Source organism: Mastigoproctus giganteus, chromosome 14, assembly GCF_048544385.1.
Source record: "Mastigoproctus giganteus isolate SK-2022 chromosome 14, ASM4854438v1, whole genome shotgun sequence".
NCBI lineage: Eukaryota > Metazoa > Arthropoda > Arachnida > Uropygi > Thelyphonidae > Mastigoproctus > Mastigoproctus giganteus.
The window spans coordinates 68,695,357-68,714,772 of NC_143588.1; the positions used below are offsets into that span (position 1 = coordinate 68,695,357).

The 19,416-nt window shown below is 37.5% G+C and overlaps 1 protein-coding gene across 1 annotated transcript in view; it reads right to left on the bottom strand.

Moving 5' to 3' along the window:
• Window positions 1–19,416, bottom strand: part of LOC150075206 (CDK5 regulatory subunit-associated protein 3) — a 99,405-nt gene that overhangs the window by 11,141 nt on the left and 68,848 nt on the right. The window contains exon 11 of the mRNA XM_090389113.1: window positions 16,424–16,506. Coding sequence (XP_090245239.1) covers window positions 16,424–16,506 — 83 coding nt within the window. The remainder of the gene's footprint in view (window positions 1–16,423; window positions 16,507–19,416) is intronic.

Consider the following 19,416-nt stretch of genomic DNA (forward strand, 5'->3'; position numbering starts at 1 on the left):
CAAGTAAAGATATTTGAAACTAATATAGATAAGACAAAAAAATTTCAGAACTGAATTTAAGAATATCTGAACATCAAATAAGAAACTTTGTATACTCTTCCCTAACCTAGAATATTTAGACCTTTTTACAGTGAGTCAATAACTCATGTGAGACATATGCAGATTTTTTCAGAATGTCACTTTCTGATTCAAGATCTATAAAACTTTGTGCTTTCTGTAGATCAGATGTTGCTTTCAGACTAGAAATTATTGTTAATGTGTATGGTGAAAAAGCTTTATGAAGGAAGGACATCTGAAAGGTATAAGTGCTTCAAAAATGGATGCAATATCACTAAGTGCAGGGTGTAGGAGAACCTGTGCATCAACAAGTTGCAAACTTACTCCATTTAGAATCACTGTTTAGACTAACCATGAAATAAGAATTGAAGACACAGCCTCAAGTTGAAACATCATATGGTAATTGCAAAGCCATTATATGATATTTTAAAGGTCAAAAAGGTTAAGAAACATATTTGTTCATGTTTTTGACAGCAGATGATTTCCACATAACCGCTGAACTTTTAGGGGGGGGGGTTGAAATTTGCGATTGTGATCCACAGTTTCTAAAGACAAAAGTTACAGGAAATAAACTATCAATGTTTTCTGAATGAAGTCTCCCAGCAAAAGAAAATGTTAGAAAAGAAATTCTAGGTTACAGAAAAAAAAAATAAAATAAATATTACGATTATTATAAAAGACAATTCATTATGAAATGATAGGAGGATTCATACTTTTAATAAGACTATATGTACTTATAAATCCTAGTGTTTTGAGGAATCAAAAATCAGAAAGGGACCTAATCCATAAGCAAGAAAAAAACTAGAATCTTCTCCATGAGAATGGTCCTATTCATAGTGCAAAAATAATTTCTGAAAACCTTTCTCTAAACACTAACTATAACAACATCCTCTTGTGATTTTTATTCCCCCCCCCCAAAAAAAAACCAAAGAACTCATTAAAGGAATGATTTTTTGGTAAAGCATAAGTTATGGAGCTTAGAGGGGAACAGGTAGGCGGCAACGAACATGTAGAGTGGTTCTCTTCAAGACACCTGGTCAGCATGAAGAGGAAAAGACCAAACCCTCCAGCATATGACAGCACGACAAAACAAATGGCCCTCAGTCCCCAGCAGCTTTCACTCCCCCTCTTATGGCAGCGAGAGAATCAGAGTGGAAGCAGAGGGTGCTAAGAATCTCTGGGTACGACCAGGCTGCCATGCACGGAAACTGAACTTGGCCTGTTACAACGTAAGATCACTCATTGGTTAAGACAGGATATTAGAGCTGGAAAAGGAATTAGAAAATGTGAATTGGAATATCATCGGTTTGGCTAAGAAGAAATGAATCACTTATAAGTTTATCAAGTGGAAATCTGCTGTACACCAATGCAAACAGTGAAAGGAGAAGGTGGAGTTGGGTTTCTGGTCCATAAAGATTAAAAAAAACATTTTGGAATTCAAAAGTACATCGCCAAGGGTGTCAAGACTAATACTCAAGATTTCTAAGAGGTACAAGCTAAAGGTTATAATGATTTATGCACCAAAATCGAGCCATGATGATGAAGAGGTTGAATAAATGTACACCGAAATTGAGTCTTCTAGATGAGCAGAAAACCCACTACACTATTATTATGGGGGACTTCAATGCTAAGGTTGTAAAAAGACAAAATAGTACAGAAAGGGGAACTATAGGAAATTTTGGAATTGGTGAAAGAAATGAAAGAGGCGAAAGACTTGTGGAATTTGCAGAATCTCAAGGATTGACAGTAATGAACACTTTTTTCAAGAAAAGGGTGAACAGAAGGTGGACCTGGAAGAGTCCAAATGGATTAACAACTAATGAAATTGACTTCATCCTCATTAAATGAGATATATTGTAAATGATGTTACCGTCCTGTATAAGGTAAATGTTGGAAGTGATCACAGAATGGTAAGATGTACTTGATATAGAGGTAGGAAAGGAAAAAACTGACTCGAGTAAATAATACAAAGGTCTTTGAGATAACAGAAGAGGAGAAAAAGCAGTATGTACTGGCACTTAAGAACAAGTTTGAGCTTCTGCAGACTGCTCAGAACCAAGATATCGATGAGGAATATTACAACTTTCTGAAAGTGATAAAGCCCAAGAAACCTACAGGGAAAAAGAAATCCAAAGAAGAAAAAATTAGGCAAGAAACACTTGTTATAATGAACTGAAGGCGAAAAATGGAGAGCAAGATAAACACCCCCAAGGAAAAAATTATGCAAGAGTTATTAGCATTAGCATTAGTAGAGGCATATGATGCAAGAAAGCAAGCTTATTCAGCATCAGCCAAAAAAAAAAAAAAAAAAAAAACCCACTCCCATTTCACCCCTCCGTTCCTTCGAAATACCTGTCCAGTTGAGCTTTAAATTTGTTTAGGCTATCAACTTCAACAACAAGTGATGGAAGTCGGTTCCACCAACCAACCACCCGCTGGCCAAAGGCAAATTTCCGCACATCTATCCGACATCCGTCCTTCCTCAATTTGAATTTATGCCCTCTCAGGTGATTATTCTGAGCAAGATGAAGAATCCCATTGGCATTGAGCATGCTCAAACCATTCAAAGCCTTATACACCTCTATCAGATCACCTCGCCGGTGCCTAGTCTCCAGACTCTGCAATTTGCAAAACTTAAGCCTTTCTTCGTAAGAGCAACCCTTTGTTCCATTTACTAATCTTGTTGCCCTTCTCTGTACCCGTTCCAGCAGCTCTACATCCTTCTTGAAATGAGGCCTCCAGACCTGTATACAGTACTCAAGATGTGGCCTAACCATTGCCTTATACAAGGGAATAATCACCTCCTTATCCCTGCTAGAAAAATTCCTGTATATCATTGACAAGACACCATGAGCTACTCTTGCAGCTCGTCTGCACTGCTCAGAGAACTTCATATCTGCCTGCACAATTACCCCCAGGTCCTTTTCATTCTCCACCACTGTCAGTGTAGTACCGCAGAGTTGATACGTTGCTCTGGGGTTACTGTTTCCCATATGTAGTACTTTACATTTGTCAATGTTAAACTTCATTTGCCACCTCTCAGCCCATCTGTTCAACCTTTCCAGATCCTGTTGCAGCAGCATAGCGTCAGTAGTGTCCTTAACGACCCTGCCAACCTTTGTATCATCTGCAAACTTGGACATTAAACTTGATATCCCATCATCAATATCATTCATAAACACCGAAAACAACAACGGACCCAACACTGAACCTTGAGGAACTCCACTAATAACATTAGTCCACATTGAGCAGTGTCCATTGATTACCACTCTCTGTCTTCTGCCACTCAACCATCCCCTTATCCATAGCAGCAATTTGCCTCCAATGCCACACTGCTCCAATTTGTGCAGCAGTCTTCCATGTGCAACAGTATCGAAAGCCTTTCTAAGATCCAAATATATAATATCAAAGTTATTCCCTGCATCCAGTTCTTTTGTGACTACATCATAGTATCCAATCAAATTGGTCAGGCAAGACCTGCCCTTAACAAAACCATGCTGCGTCTGAGCTATAACGGAATTCTTGTCTAGATGATCCTGCAGTGCTTCTTTAACCAGTGCCTCCATTAATTTACCTGGAACAGAAGTTAAACTAACAGGTCTATAATTACTTGTGTCAGCCTTTGATCCTCCTTTGTGAATTGGGGTTACATTTGCACATCTCCAGTCTATGGGTACCTCCCCTGAGTCCAAAGAAGCTCTCATAATTATGGCTAGGGGTTTGCATACTTCCTTTGCTGCCTCCTTTAATATAACTGGATAGATCCCATCCACCCCAGGTGCCTTTTTTATGTTTATCCTCAACAATCTCTCCTCCACTTTCCTCTCAGTTATTACAAAATCATCCAGCTCATTGCCAATGTTTACTTTACCTACATCATTCTCCTTCCTGAATAACTCCTCATGCATGAATGTAGATGCAAAATACTCGTTTAGATTGTTAGCCACCTGAGCAGGATCCTCAACTGTTGAACCATCAATATCCAGTGGACCAATCTGATTCATCCCTTTCATTCTCAAGTTCAAGTATGTAAAGAACTCTTTTCTGTTTTTCTTTGCATCCTTTGCCAAGGATTTTTCGTAGTCTGCCTTTGCCTGCCTAATCTCCTTTGTGACTTGGTTACAGACCAACTTATATCTATCATAGGCTTCCATGTCACCCATTAATTTGTATGTATCCCATGCATTTTTCTTCTCTGCCACATGTCTCATTAGTTCATCTGACAACCATTTAGGCCTAAACCTTGAACAATATTTCTTAGTTGGTATGTAAAGCCTGGTAGCCTCCAAGATTAGTTCCTTGAATGTTTCCCATTTTGAGTTTGCTGTTGGTAACATCATCAGTTGGTCCCACTGTACAGAATTTAAATACTGTCTCAGACCATCATAGTCTCCTTTACGAAAACAAAAACCCTTCCCTTTACCTCTGATGGTAGTTACCTCCTTGAGTAAATCCCACTTCAACACACTGTGATCACTGCCACCTAGTGGTTCATTTATCTGCAGGTTCTTAATGCATGAAGAATCACTACTGATAATCAGATCAAGAGTATTGCTCCCTCTTGTTGCCTCACGAACATGCTGATGTAGAAAACAATCATCCAATAAATCCACAAAAGCCTTGCTAGTGTGCGAGTGACCAACCCACAAATTCCAGTCAGTATCTGGGAAATTAAAATCCCCCATTATAAGACTCTCTGATTTACTGGCCCACTCTATTTCCCTGTACAATATCTTATTATACTCATCAGAGTCATTAGGCCTATAGCACACTCCTACTCTCAATTTTATGCAAAGCCATTAGAGACTCAGAGAGGACATAAGAAGATTTAACATAAGAAAAGTAGAACAAGCATTAAGGGAAAACAAAGGATTTAAATCAGCAGCCATGAGCAGTAATACAGAAAGACAAATGATACTGAAACTGAAGAATAAGGCAATGTTTCGGACACTGGAAAGACAAGGCATAGATACCCCACATATTATTATTTTGAAGAAAATATATGAGAATGCTACCACCTTTATTAGACTAGACAAAGACAGTAGGAAATTTAAAATCGAGAAAGGAGTTCGACAATGAGACACTATCGCTGAAATTGTTTACTGCTGCCCTTGAGGAAGATTAGGTTAGTAAGGATTTTGGACTAAAGATGAATATGACTAAAACAAAAGTAATGATGAACAAGTATGCCACAGAAAGGGAAATAATTATTGAAGGAGCAGTAATTGAAAAGGTAGAGTCATATACGTATCTGGGACAAGTTATTAGCTGTAATAATGATAAATGGCTGGAAGTCAAGAGAAGAATAAATTTGGGATGGATAGCATTCAGGAAATATAGTCACATACTGAAGAGCAATATCCCAGTTTGTCTGAAACATAAAATAATGAACCAATGTATACTCCCAACCATGACTTATGGAAGTGAAACTTGGGCACTCACTAAAAGAATGGAAGGAATTATATTGGGAATCAGACTGTTAGATAAGAAGAGAAACATGGATTAGGCAGCAAACTCAAGTAAAGGACATTCTTATCAAAACTAAAGAACTAAAATGGTCTTGGGCAGGACACATAGCTCGAAGACATGATGACAGATGGACTAAGAAAATAACAGAATGGTACCCAAGAGGAGCTAGAAGAAAACCTGGAAGACAAAGGCGGAGATGGATAGATGAAATTCATGAGTTTGTGGGTAGTAAATGGATGGCCAGTGCTCAAAACAGAAGGAACTGGAAAGTTGTTGGCGAGGCCTTTATCCTGCAGTCGATTGAAAATGGCTGATGATGATGTTATGGAGAATGCAAATGAAGAATTTGAAGGGGAGGGGGAGGCAAAAGGTCTTTGAAAAAGGGTTTTTTTTATTTATATATATATAATACAGGGTGGCAACTGAAAGAATGAATGATATAAAACAAAAATAACTTTTACAAACACGTTTTTTTTAATTTTTTATTATTTTATTTGTAAATACAGGGTTATTCAAAATGAAGTCCGGGGTTTCAAACAATTCCTGTGCACACATGAGCAGACAGAGGAAGAAAGAAATATTTCCAGAATGCAAGTATAGTAATGAAGTTTTTTTACATACCTCATAAATGTTCAATGTGAGAGCCTTTAGTGAAATCGCCCAAAATCACATTCTGCTTATTCACTTTCCCCGACAAATGGAAGGTCGATTCATCAGAAAAAAATCACACTGTCAGCAAAGTAGCGTTGCACAACGGTAACAGATTTACTTACATGAAACTCCAACACAGTAAAAGCTTTCTCATTACATTCTGAAGCCATGTCGCAACAGAGCAGAACTGGCGTCACAGGTAAACGGACTGCACAGCAGTATGCGTCCAACGCCATCTGCTGGTTAGCCGTGCAGCATACCGAACATCGCAAGCGTGGGAACGAAACTTGAGATATTATGCGTTCTTTCGAGATGGCTACAAATGATTGATACATGCGCTTTCCCAAAAAAAAAAATTCTGAAACCCCAGATTTCATTTTGAATAACCTTGTATAATTAATGGATTTTTTTTTTTAGTATTATGTGTGAAAAACAACATCCCTCAAATGACCACCATTTTCCTGCTCACAAATACAGGCTCTTTCCACAGTATTTTCCATGACCATACACAAGGTTTCAGGTCGTAAACGTCTGATTTTGGCTCGAATGTTCTTAAGTTCTTGAATTGTTCAAGGTTTATTTACGTAAACCCGTTCTTTCAAGTAGCCCCACAAAAAGAAGTCTGGAGCCGTCAAATCAGGTGAATGCGGAGGCCAAACAAATTCAGCATTTTTTGAAATTATTCGTTCACCGAAAATTTCTCGCAGGAGGTCCATCGTCGCCCTGGCAGTGTGTGCAGTAGCTCCATCCTGTTTGAACCATACCTCCTGATTATCTTCGACCGCTGGGTGTAAAAAAGTTTCAAGCATTGTCCTACACAGGGCCTCGTTGATTCTTTCTGACTGACCTTCCTCATTTTCAAAGAAATAGGGGTCGATAACTCTTTCAGCCATAACACCGCACCAAACAGCGCATTTTTGAGGATGCAATTGATGCTGATGTAATTCCCTGGGATTCTCAGTACCCCAAAATCTGCAGTTGCAGGTACATCAACAAAATCTGTTTGTTGATGTACCCATTTAAATGAAAATGGGTCTCATCACTCATTATCAAGTTGTTCAAAAAGTTATCTCTGGCTAGGTGTTGAAATCGAATGGTGTACTGCAGGCGCGCTGAGTATCTTGGGGTAGTAAAGCTTGGACCATTTGGATCTTGTATGGAAACATTTTTAAATCCAGTTTCAGAATCTTCTGAAGCGATGTTCTGGCGATGCCTAGTTGAGCAGAGCGACGACGGGTAGAGACAGAATCCTCAAGGACACTCTGCCGTACAGCTTCCACCGCTGCATCAGTGCGCACAGTACGCTTAGGACCTCTTCCCGGAAGATCGCCGACTGATCCAGTTCTTTCAAACCAGGCTATTAAGTTCCGAATCATGTTATCACTAGGAGATACTCTTACTTTAAAATGTTGCCGATATTTTCTCTGAGTTTCAATAATTGATCTTTCACTGGAATAGAAAAACCCAATGAGTTTTACTCGTTGCTGGACATAATACGTAGCCATTTTAATCTCCAAGGGATCCTCTATAATCTGTAAAAAAAAAAGAAAATAAAAAAGATTGAAAATGAACAATTTATGACTTTTTCAAACCCTTCAGTCTTTCAGTGGCCACTCTGTATAACTGATAGGGGAAAAATCATCAGTTTGGCAAACTGAAAGTGTAAGTATTATATTTGTTTACATAAAATTTTATTTTTGATCCTACCTTGTATTTCATTTTAATATATACTAGGGGGCTTTGCCCCCCCTGCTCGCTTCACTCACCAACCCCCACACGCTTTTCTACGTAAAATGTAGAAGTATGACAGAGTAAGTCAAATCTTTTCTATATGAAAGACACACCTGTCAAAACACACTGATCGATAGCTAATCAGGAAATGATCTATGTAATATTTATCTGCATTTACATAGGTCACTTAGGAAAAAGACTTTTGCTTCAGGTTCCATAATGAATGAGAAATATTGTTGCATCTGAAAGAGCAGGACTAAAATATTTACAAACTATACAAATATTTAAAATATTTGCAAAATACTGAACTATTTACAAATATACAAACTATATTGGGTCCCTTCATCAGCTGACATTACAATGGAACATCAAATGATGCCGCGTGTGGTCATATATTTGATAGTGAAGCACATGCACGAGATTGGTGAAAGTTATGTAATGTAATGTAATGTTTGTTTGTTATTAGGAGCATTAGCAACTAAGGCCATATTGCTCCGGGATATGCGGTGGTCATTCCCTGACCTTTCTGCATCCTCCGTATTTGGTGGTGACGGGCTCGAACCCCGGTCTAATCAAGAAGCGTGTGCTACGCACTGCTGCTCCTTCCCACCTGGCTACGGAGGCGCCTAGGTGAAAGTTATGGAGGCAGTTATCTTTCAATGGAAGACAACAATGTAATTATTTACCTACACATTAGTAGTGACATAATTGCCCCACTCTCTTCTCCCATTGACTCTAATAAATATCACTAGGAGGAAAACTTTTTTAATGTATAGAGAGATATCTATAAATACCAAGTATAGAATTCATTCCAAATATAAAATATTTATCATTTAATAATATTTAAATTAATATTGCAGTATTTTCTTATGATATAAAATGCATTTCAGCTCTACTGGTAATATGTTAGACACCCATGCACCTCCCCTGGCATACAGATGTAAGATAACCCATTCTGTGTGACAATACCAAGACCAATCTTTCTGCTTCTTCCTGTATTCACCAAAAGTGAAAAAAAATATTAATAAAAGAAACTTCAGTGACAAAAAGCAGGTGAATAAAAAAAAAAAAAAATGGCAAGAACACAAACACTATGCTGAATCAAAATGTGGTGTCTACAAGAAAGTTCATTGAGAATTAGAACTTATTTTTGAGAATAATGCAGAGAATCTGCATATTCTCTGCATCCCAACTTCCATTAGTAATTCTGTGAAGGCATATTTGCCAAATGCATTTGTAATGTAGAATACAGCAATCCACTGTCAAAAAAAAACACAATTTTTATCAAAAATTTCTCATATCAGCACACTGCAACACCAAATTTATGATGTGGAAGTTAGAACAGATTAGATACAAGAGCTGGTTTGAGAAAACAAAATTTAAGTTTACTATATGCAGTCTTAAAAGGGCACTTTGTAGTTATTAGGCTTGTTAATAAAACCACTTCATATAAAAATATGAATATAGCATATTTTTACATGAAGACACCTTGCATTTTCAGCACATCTATGTGCCTTCTTCTAAGATTAAACTTAAAAGTTTTACTTTGCATAGTTAGTGCTACAGTCCTGCTTACAAAGAACAAGGGAAAATTAAAACAAATGCTTTCTTGTGGGTGTTCTTCTAGAAAGACTGCTTGTTTTTTGGTATGTGTTTTTTTTTGCAAGCAGAATTGTAGTAGCTGTGTAACTAAGCTTTTAAAGTTTACCTCAGAAGAAGGCACACACAGAAGCAGTGAAATGTAAGATGCCTTTTGGTGACACTGCATTTCACTCTTTAACAGAAGATTTAATCTTAAAATGCTTTCAATTCTAGCCAGTGAATCACATAAAAAAATGAAGAGAATTTACTGAATATTTTATAACATAGGAAACTAATTCTATCAGCAACAGAGGGAGAGTCAATGTTCCCCCATCAACAGCATGTAGTATCAACACTAGTTAGCAGGACACCAACCAAGAACAATCAGCTACATCTACACAAGTAAGGAGAGGCAGACAGACTGACCAAAGGGCCACAGGAACTAGCAGAAGCTATGATACACATAAAGCCAGCCCATCAACATCAATGAGCAACAATGATATCAAGCATCACAGGTGGTCAAGACTGCATCACAAAAAAAGACTGGCAGCTGCCCAACACAACAGAGTACATTGTGTATTCAACCAACACAACTTATTCTATTTTATTCTTTGCTATGCTGTAGGACTGCAAACTGTATTCAATGGTCCTTCTATATAATTTAATTTGATTTTAAGAGTTAAATGTTTTATTTTTTGGAATATAACTAAAAGTGTTCTCTTTAATTCTTTGTCCAATGAAAAGACCCTCAAAGAGCATACAAACAATGCCTTTCAATGATCATAAGGCTTTCTTCCTAAATTCAGAGGTAAAGTACCTGCTTACATTTCATGCAAATCTTTGATTGTTTTACCCATACCACCCCTCTCTCTCTCCCCCCTCCATTTACACCCTTTCACTCTACCTCACTTAGGTTGTTAAGTTCTTTAGACCTTTTAACAACCTAATTAAAAATTGCTTTCAATTTTTAGGTTCTTTTTTGGTTATGTATAAAATAAGCTATTTTTAACTAAAATTGCAGATCAAGAAAATGACATGCAAACAGCTTTAGCATACGCAGATTTTTTTTATTTTTTATATTTTATTTTTATGCAACACGCATTCCCTGATACCTTTATTCCATTTATACTTATATCCCTGTAGAACATTTCATCACTAACAGTAGCACAGTTATTAGAGAATAAAGTCCAGTTGCAAATGTAAAAAATGTTAAGACATTTAGTAACTTAAATATTTTAGAGTTAGGCAATAGTTCTTTCACCAGTTGTTTATAGTTTTCTTCTTTTTTATAACCTAAAAAACCTGTGGATTTAGAATTTAAAAGGCTGTCATGTAACTAATTGAATGGGAATCAGTTGTTTAAAACGTATGCAATAATTCTCTAATTTTCAGGCCAAAAAACAATTATTCTGAGTTTTACGTCACTTAATTTCATAAATTATTCTTTTAAATAATTAAAACTATCACTTTTTTCTGTCCAAAGGCTTTACAAAATTTTTCCATTAAGCTCAGCTTTATATTCAGAGAAAGAAGCATCAACTGATGCTCCACTGATGGTACATATTTTACTTTACCTCTCCCACAAATGAATTCTTGCACTGGTCCATCCTTGACAGTATAGTGCTGTTCTGTTGCTCAACTATCTGACAAGCAAAGAAAAGAGCAACAAATAAATCCATCTAAAAGTAAAATAACCTTAAAATCGTCACATAACTGCAAGTGATGTTATTTATACTTATTTGATTGCATTCAATATTTAGGAGATGTATGCATAAGTTTCCTTCATTCCAACAGAATGGACTATAAGTACTGAAGTCTATTTCTTTTATGTAATAAAACTGCTTTTAAATTTACTTCAGATGAATCAATGAATAACTGCAATTCTTCACATCTTTTTAAGATCATAATTCTTCTATCAGTCCATTTAAATCTAGAGACAGAAAGTTTGAATACTGCAAAATGTCAACAATTTTTTTATTTCTCATTCTTAATAATGAACTCTTTGTAGCATCAGCCAGCAAATTCTACTCTTACTGTCTTGATTTCAAAAGTTCTGCCAGTTTCTTTGACAGACTGAAATCATTAAGCCCAATTTGTTCAGTTAGGTGTGGTTCTTTGCTACTATGTGGAATGTAACTTGGATATTCCATTGAATCCTTTTCTTCATCAGGAATAGAAAGTTCTTTCCAATCAGTGGTTGAATAGGAGTAGAGAGACCTTCCTTCATTAGAAAATCAACATTTTGATTTTCTACTTTATTTTTATTGTTCTTTGAAAAATCTTAAATTTTTGTAGCTCAGAAACAGCACAATATGGTTTGTTGGCTCACACTGTACCACGGAAAAAGTGAGTGGCATGCTCTTCTTTTCTTTCATCTAGTCAATGAGATTTACCTATCACAAAATGCAGCATATGCTGAGTAGCCACTTTATTAGGTACATCTGATTAACAGTGAGCAAGTCCTCCCAGAGCATGAAACAAAAATTCTGGTTAATATTGACTCAATTTCTTCTTACAGTTGTTGCAAACTGGATTGTGGCAGATCTCTAATTTGAAGATCTCATTTCACCTCATCTCACAAGTGCTTAATTGGACTGAGATCTGGTGAATGGAGAGGTTACCATAATAAGCTGGATTCATTCTCATGTCTTGGAACCAATTCTGTACAATTCTGGCTTTCTGACATAGCATGCTATCCTGCTAGAAGAATCCGTTTGCAATGGATAGACTGCAGCTATGAAGGGATGTGCCTGGTCAGAAATTTCTGGCTTAATATCAATACAGCAACATCCAAATGTTACTGTACTAGTATTAAGAGCCAGTTGAGTAACATTCAGATGCCACTGGTTATGTGGAAATTTCTGTCAGATTATTATAGTACTGGGTGGTTGCACCATAAAATCGACATCGTGTCCCAACACCATTACACTGCCACAACCGCCAGCTCACACTGTTGGCAGTGTGGGTCCAGGGTTGCCAAATTCTGGTCCTCCTATCAGTACAAAACACCAAGAACTGGGATTCATCAGATCAGGCAAAGTTTTTGTTCCTCCCATCAGTAATTCTCAGCCCAGGCAGTGTTTTTCCAATCCTGTACTGTCCAGTGTTGGTGTCTCTAAGCCCATTGTAAGCTTACCTTGTTTTTTGGTGGTAGGTGTGGAACCCAGTTCAGTTGTCAGCTGCAATACACTATCTGTGACCAAGTACAATGAGTTGTGCACTCTGAAAAGCCTCTTTGGTTATCATGGTGGTTGTAGCCTTTCTGTTATCCTACAGAAGTCTTGCCATCCTCCATTAGTATCTCACACCAACAAGCTGCTTCTGATCACAAGATCACTGTCAGTCAGATGTTACTGGATCACAGGACCAATCTTGATACATCCAACACACAATCATATGCAAAAACCCCAGCTGGACTGTGGTTTCTGAGATACTCATAGTAGCTGGTGCTGACTACCATGCCACATCCAGTGGCATAACTAGAAAAAGTGGGCCCCAATGCAAAGTTTAGTGTGCTTTGCTGAAATCCAAATAAACAATGTCAAAATTATTTTCTAAGTCCAGCTCTTGGGTGACCCTGTCAAAATAGCTAACCAGATTAGTTAAACATGATTTTCCCTTTACAAAACCATGCTGAGTATCCTTCAGAATTCCATTTCTATTTAAATGATCCTGAATTCCACCCTTGATTATTGTCTCCATGATTTTTCCTACTACTAAAGTTAGACTAATCGGCCAGTAATTTCCCACTTCACTCTTAGAACTACCCTTATGTACTGGAGATACACTGTCACTTTTGCAATCCAATGGAATCACTCCCGAGTCCAGTGATGCTCTCATAATTAGCCTCAGTGGTTCAGTGCACTCACTTGACACCTCCCTTAAGATTATAGGGCATATGCCAGTGACCCCAGGAGCCTTACTGGCCTGTAGGCTTGAAAGTTTTTTCATTAAATAAACATGAGATTTCAACATCATTAATTACATTTTTTTCAACTTAATGTCCCATAATTTCTCATTGACGTAAAGGGTTTTTCTTCTGTAAATATCAATGCAAAGTAACTTTTGAGTTAATCTGCAAAGTCAACTGAGACTATCTAAGACTATCCCACGTCCATTACATATGGGGCCGATCTGGTTTGTCCTTTTTTCTTTGCATTTATATACGTGAAGAATTCCTTATCCCCCCGCCCCCTCTTTGCCAGAAATCTCTCATAATCTGCCTTTGGCAGCCTAACCTTTTCTGTGGCACTATTACAGATCAATTTGTAGCTGTTATAGGCTTCAGTACTTTTTATTGCAAATGTCCAGAAACTTTTCCATGCACATCTTTTTCTGCTGAATCTAATCAGACTGATGGCTATGCAGGCCCTCATGGTTATGTGCTGACAACAGGCTGTAGCTTTTCGTAGCTGGCATGGTGTGGGATGCTGACACTGGCCTTTACAGTAACCCCCAAGCCCGTTTGAGAGAGCTGAATATTTTTCCGTATGTTCTTTTATTCCTACCACCTGGGATGGTTGAGTTTCCTCCCACCCTAGGTGGCCCCTACCCCTTTGTGTGGTGGCTCACCCCACCACCACCCACTTTCAGCTCCCACACTCTGGACCAGGATGGGCATCCTGCACCAGGGGGTCCCTTTACTGTCTCCTCTTTCAAATCAAGCGAGTGCCTCAACTATTGTCTCCTCTGTTCTCTGCTCCTTTTTTTCCCACCCTCTTCCTATCTCCCCATTACTCCTTTCCAATATATATTTTTGGCTCCCTTTAGATGCCTAGGCTACACCAGGATTCACCCCGACAGAGCTTTCTTCTAATGTGTCTTGGCCTGCCCCCCCGGGATGGTGATGGAAACTGGTGATGTTAAGCTCCATTAGCGACAGAAATAGAGGGGAGGACACGAAAATTACTCACATTTTCCTGTCAAGAGCCGCCATTTTTAATTTTTAAAATATTTTAAACCTACTTGTTGAGCTCTTTCCAACGGTGTGTAATAATAAGCTATAGGTTGTCGACAACATTTTTTGTCCCCACCTCAACATTTCACTCCCATTTCTCAGACAAATTTTTGTCAACAACGATCAATATGGTGTTATGTTGGCCCACATGATGTACAAAACCCTGCAAAATTTCAAGTCAATTTCAAGACAGACAGACAACCGAGTGACATACTTCATTAGACTATAGACCCTAAAAATAATAAGAAAAAATAATTTCATAATAAAGTTTTTGTAGAATATTCCAAATTTTTATTAAGTTTTCATCTGACACACCCTATGCTGACTTCTTTTCTTCTTCTTTGTGCATCTCTTGCTGACATTTCTGGAGCAGCCACGAATCGACATATTTTGCTGGATCGAAATGTGTCACTGGTGGGCCACAATTTTAAGAACTGTTTTTGTCATCAACGAAGTTCTGGTTGGGCTGGCAATTAGATTCATTTGTGAAAATCCTCGTTCGCATTCACTTGATGAAATTGGTATCATACTCGGAGTGTCCATCAAATGCTTCAATTCTTCCGAAACCATCTTTTCAATTAGGTACCCCCGAAATCCACGAATTGCATTTAACTGTAACCTAATTGACCATTTTCTAACTTAATTTTCACCAAATGCCAACAATTCATGTTTAGAAGGTTTAATACCTTTTGCTGTCCTCATTTTCCTTCTCCCGTCATCAATGTTGTCACTAGTTCTCTGAACAAGTTGTTAAATCTGAATTTTTTGAAACTGTCCAAAATGTCAGTGTCATTCGGATATTCAGGTACTGTAAACAGAGAATTCGGACATTCAGGACCACGTAAACAGAGAGAGGGAAAATTTACTGACAAATGTGGATAATGCACTTCCACGAAACAACAGATGATTATTTGTGGGGGTAAAAGAAAATCACTCCCTCCTAATTCTCGAACGGGGCGCTTAAGTTGATTCACAGCGGTGTCCAACCTACAGCCCCCGAGGAAAGTGAACTAAAACAGCATTTTAAATTTTGTTAATTATCAAACAAATGTTCTCATTAAATGTTTTGTTCAGTAAATGTAATTGTGTATTGTACTTAACAAAAGTTTTGAATACTTCGATTTTACTTTTACATTCAACAAGATATGGAAAAAGGAACACACTAAAGAAATCTAACATTGAATTTTTTTGAATATGGCCGCTGTACAGGAAACGTTCGGTCACCACTGCAGTAGAAGGTGGACCAAAGCCCATTGGGAATCTGCTCACTGCTGACCAGCACTACTTCATATGTAGGACAGATGGTCGGATAGGTTTTATCAGGTACCACTAAGTTGTAGAATGGTAATCCCTTTCATCATCATCATCAGTGCCTTTTCAATTCTGATGATAAGAGAACTAAAATCCCTTTAGGTCTCTTAATTCATGCAGCAGCACTAATTGCCTGAAGGCAAGAAATGCGAATAGTGCGTACTGAGTTAATTCTCTCCTAATCCGTTCTTTATATGAAAATTTTCTTCGCTCAACGGAAAGAATTTTAAATGTAACTTCGGAGGGGAATTCAAAATAATTCGCTATAAAAGGACTTCATTAAACAGAGGTCCAACTGAGTAATTTAGAATTATAAAAATTGTTATACAGTTTTATATGGAAAATATCTTAATAATAGACAGTGAAATATGCAAATTTAGTTAAATAATTTAACTTATTTGAATAGTAGGTAAACTTGTGAAAAAAAATTTCTGGAATATTACAAATTTCGAAGAGCACTGCATCCAAATGCCACATGTCACTGTTAATAAAGGTGCTGGTACGCCGTACCATCCCAAAAAAAGCACTGTGTGTGTGTGTGTATATATATATATATATATATATATATATATATATATAAAAATAATGTAATATAAATGAGAAAATGTTACATAAATAAAATATTAAATAATATGCAAAACTTAAAAGAATCAGAGAAATTTGTACCTCCAAAAGTTCATTGAGAAACAAATTCCGGGTAGTTTGGTTATCAAGAAGAGAAAGAGTATCATCTCCTCTTGCTACATTATCTATAAAAGTTATACAGATTTTAGACTTAACATCTAATGTATTAAACACAGTGAATATAAAAAACATCTAAAATACTATTTCAATTCCCAAAATTCTCTCATTTTCTCTGTTGACTGGTTACCTGTACCACATGGACCTTAATGGTAAAACATCATTTTCATACTGCTATTAGTAATAAGAGTTTAATAATAAATTTAATGAGTAATATTATTCAGTAATGTTTATCACAAATTTAGAAGCCAATAACCCAGCAAGAGTACTGAATCCATTTTAAGTATACATTTAATTGCATGATAAAAATTTTAAACTCAAATTTTAAATATGTGCAAGTTTAGATGTTGTTTATATGCTATTTGTGGAAAATAATCTTTTGTAACCATCATCCACCAGTTAAAATAAATTTCTGCACTCTGAGTAACTTGCTAACTTTTGAGAGTGTTTCTAGCATATGACTTTTCTTCATTGATTCAATCTTCTCTTAATTTCTGTAGGGTAGACGGCTTTGTTTGATACACCCATTCCTTTAAGCAACCCCCACAAGAAGAACTCACACACAAACTACCGTTTGTTGTTGTCCTCACAATAGAGGAACATGAATTGTTTTCATACTGCAAGGTCAATCATCTGGAAATCTTTCCACTTAAAAGTTCCATAGCTGTCTTGCAGTGTGACAGGGGGCCTTATCCTGCTGAGAGCAGCAGCTGATTAACTGGGAATAATTACTGATTAATGGCTGGGAAAAAGAAAAACCTCGAATCATTGATCCTATACGGTAATGGGAACACCTTCATAATTTTGAAAGAAATAAGGACTGATAATACCATTACTATATAGTGCACACCAAACTGTCACCTGCTTTGAATACAAAGGATGCAATTCAGTAACACAGGAAAGTTCTGTCGCCCATATTCTACAGTTCTGTTTGCTACTTAAATGGAAATGTGTTTCATCACTCATAATGAGTTACAAAATAAACTACCGATTGTTATCAGCAAGGTTAAAAACAGATGTGAAAAGTCCTGATCTACTGACATGACCCATTGTTATTCATTTCAAGAACTGCCCATTTTTTTCAGAATTCTTCTTAATGATCTTTGTTGAAGACCAATATGCTGCTGAGAATTCCTTGATCTCCATTGACATGCTATCACAAATCGATGCAGTCTTCAACATATTCATCCATCTGTTGTGGAATCAGACCTGCCACAGAACCTTCACTGAAACTTGGAAATGCATACTTTCATCACATATTAGCATTAGCAGATGCATATAATACAAGAAAGCAAGCTTATATAGCATCAGCAAAAAAATCCATTCATTCCAAAGTTACCTTTTTCATAATAATAATAATACAGCACATCCAGTAGAGACAATAACTAGATTTTTAATAACTAAGATTAATTCGTAGCTTTCAGGGTAAATGAACCCCTTCAGCAAATGAACAAATGCATACAGAATACTAACAAAATACAGACACTAGAGATAGAATAAAATAAATACAATAAATAAAATAAAATAAATAAAATAAAATGAGTTGTGCATGCTCAGATGCGCACATGGTCGCGAGATTGTGCAAACATTCATTAGATCGGTGTTCACTGTTGATCGGTGTGCACAGACGTGTATGGGATAGCTGCCAGCATTTGTCGAGTTTCAAAACTGTTGATTCAAAGTTTTGTACCCTTGTAGCGATTTAAGGCTTTTGGACAGCTCGATATATTTAACAATTCTAGCCAAAGGCAGTGACAATAGTGCCTGGATTGGTCGATCACCTCGCAATCGTGTCTGGGTTAAGGTCATGATGGGTTGACCAAAAATGTTCCGCAATTGCAGAGTAACCAGTATCACCTAGGTGAATTGATCTAGAGCATCTAGAGCTCTAGAGGCATCTAGAGCTCTCCCCTATATAGCAACTGCAGCAATCATAGCAAGTTACGTGGTACACTATTCCACTATGTAAGAGAGAGGCGATGGGAGTTTTTATGTTCGAGACCAGACAACGTAAGCTCCTACCAGGGAGTTGTATGCATTTCATGCGGTATTCACTTAGGATCTTAGAAATCTGGTTCGACGTGCCTGGATAGTAAGGAACGTAGGCAGTAGGCATACTGTCACATGGGGACGATGGCCTCGGATGACTCGCAAGTTCTTGTGCATGTAGCAAGCATCTGACTAATTCATGGGTTGGGTTGGGTACCAACAACAATCTCCTAGCTTCCTCGGAGCTGGAATGGCCCCAGGCTCGAAAGAATAGAGCACACACAGTGCTGTTTAGATTGCAAGGGGCATGGGCTGATCTGTAGTTAATAAACTGCCTGCACCACATTGGCTTATGGTACACAGAGGTTTCCAGGCAAGATTTTTCATTTAAAAACTTTCCCATTTCAATAATCCATTCACTCCAAAACTTTGTCGAGTTCAGCCTTGAATTTATTTAAGCTGTCAACTTCAACAACGACAGATGAAAGGTTGTTCCTGCAATCAACCACCCACTGGCTAAAGGAAAATTTCCGCACATCTTTCTACAACTGTCTTTCCTCAATTTGAATTTATGACCCCTCAGGTGCAGAATCTGAACAAGATGAAGAATCCCATCAGCATTGAGCTTGCTCAAACCATTCAAGGCACACCTCAATCAGATCAGTTTGCAGGTGCCTAGTCTCCAGATGCCGCAATTTTCAGAACTTAAGCCTATCTTGGAAATAGCAACTAGAGGTGAACTGGGTCAAAAATTCTTACTGGGAAAAACTTGTAGTGACCTCATACTAGTATTTATGGCCAAAATCACACCGGCCTCCATCAGTCTCCGACCCACCAGAGTTTCCCCGGTAGGTCTTAAGGCCAGTCCACATTGACAGCGATCCTTTGTTCCACTCACTAATCTCATTGCCCTTCTCTGTACTCATTCT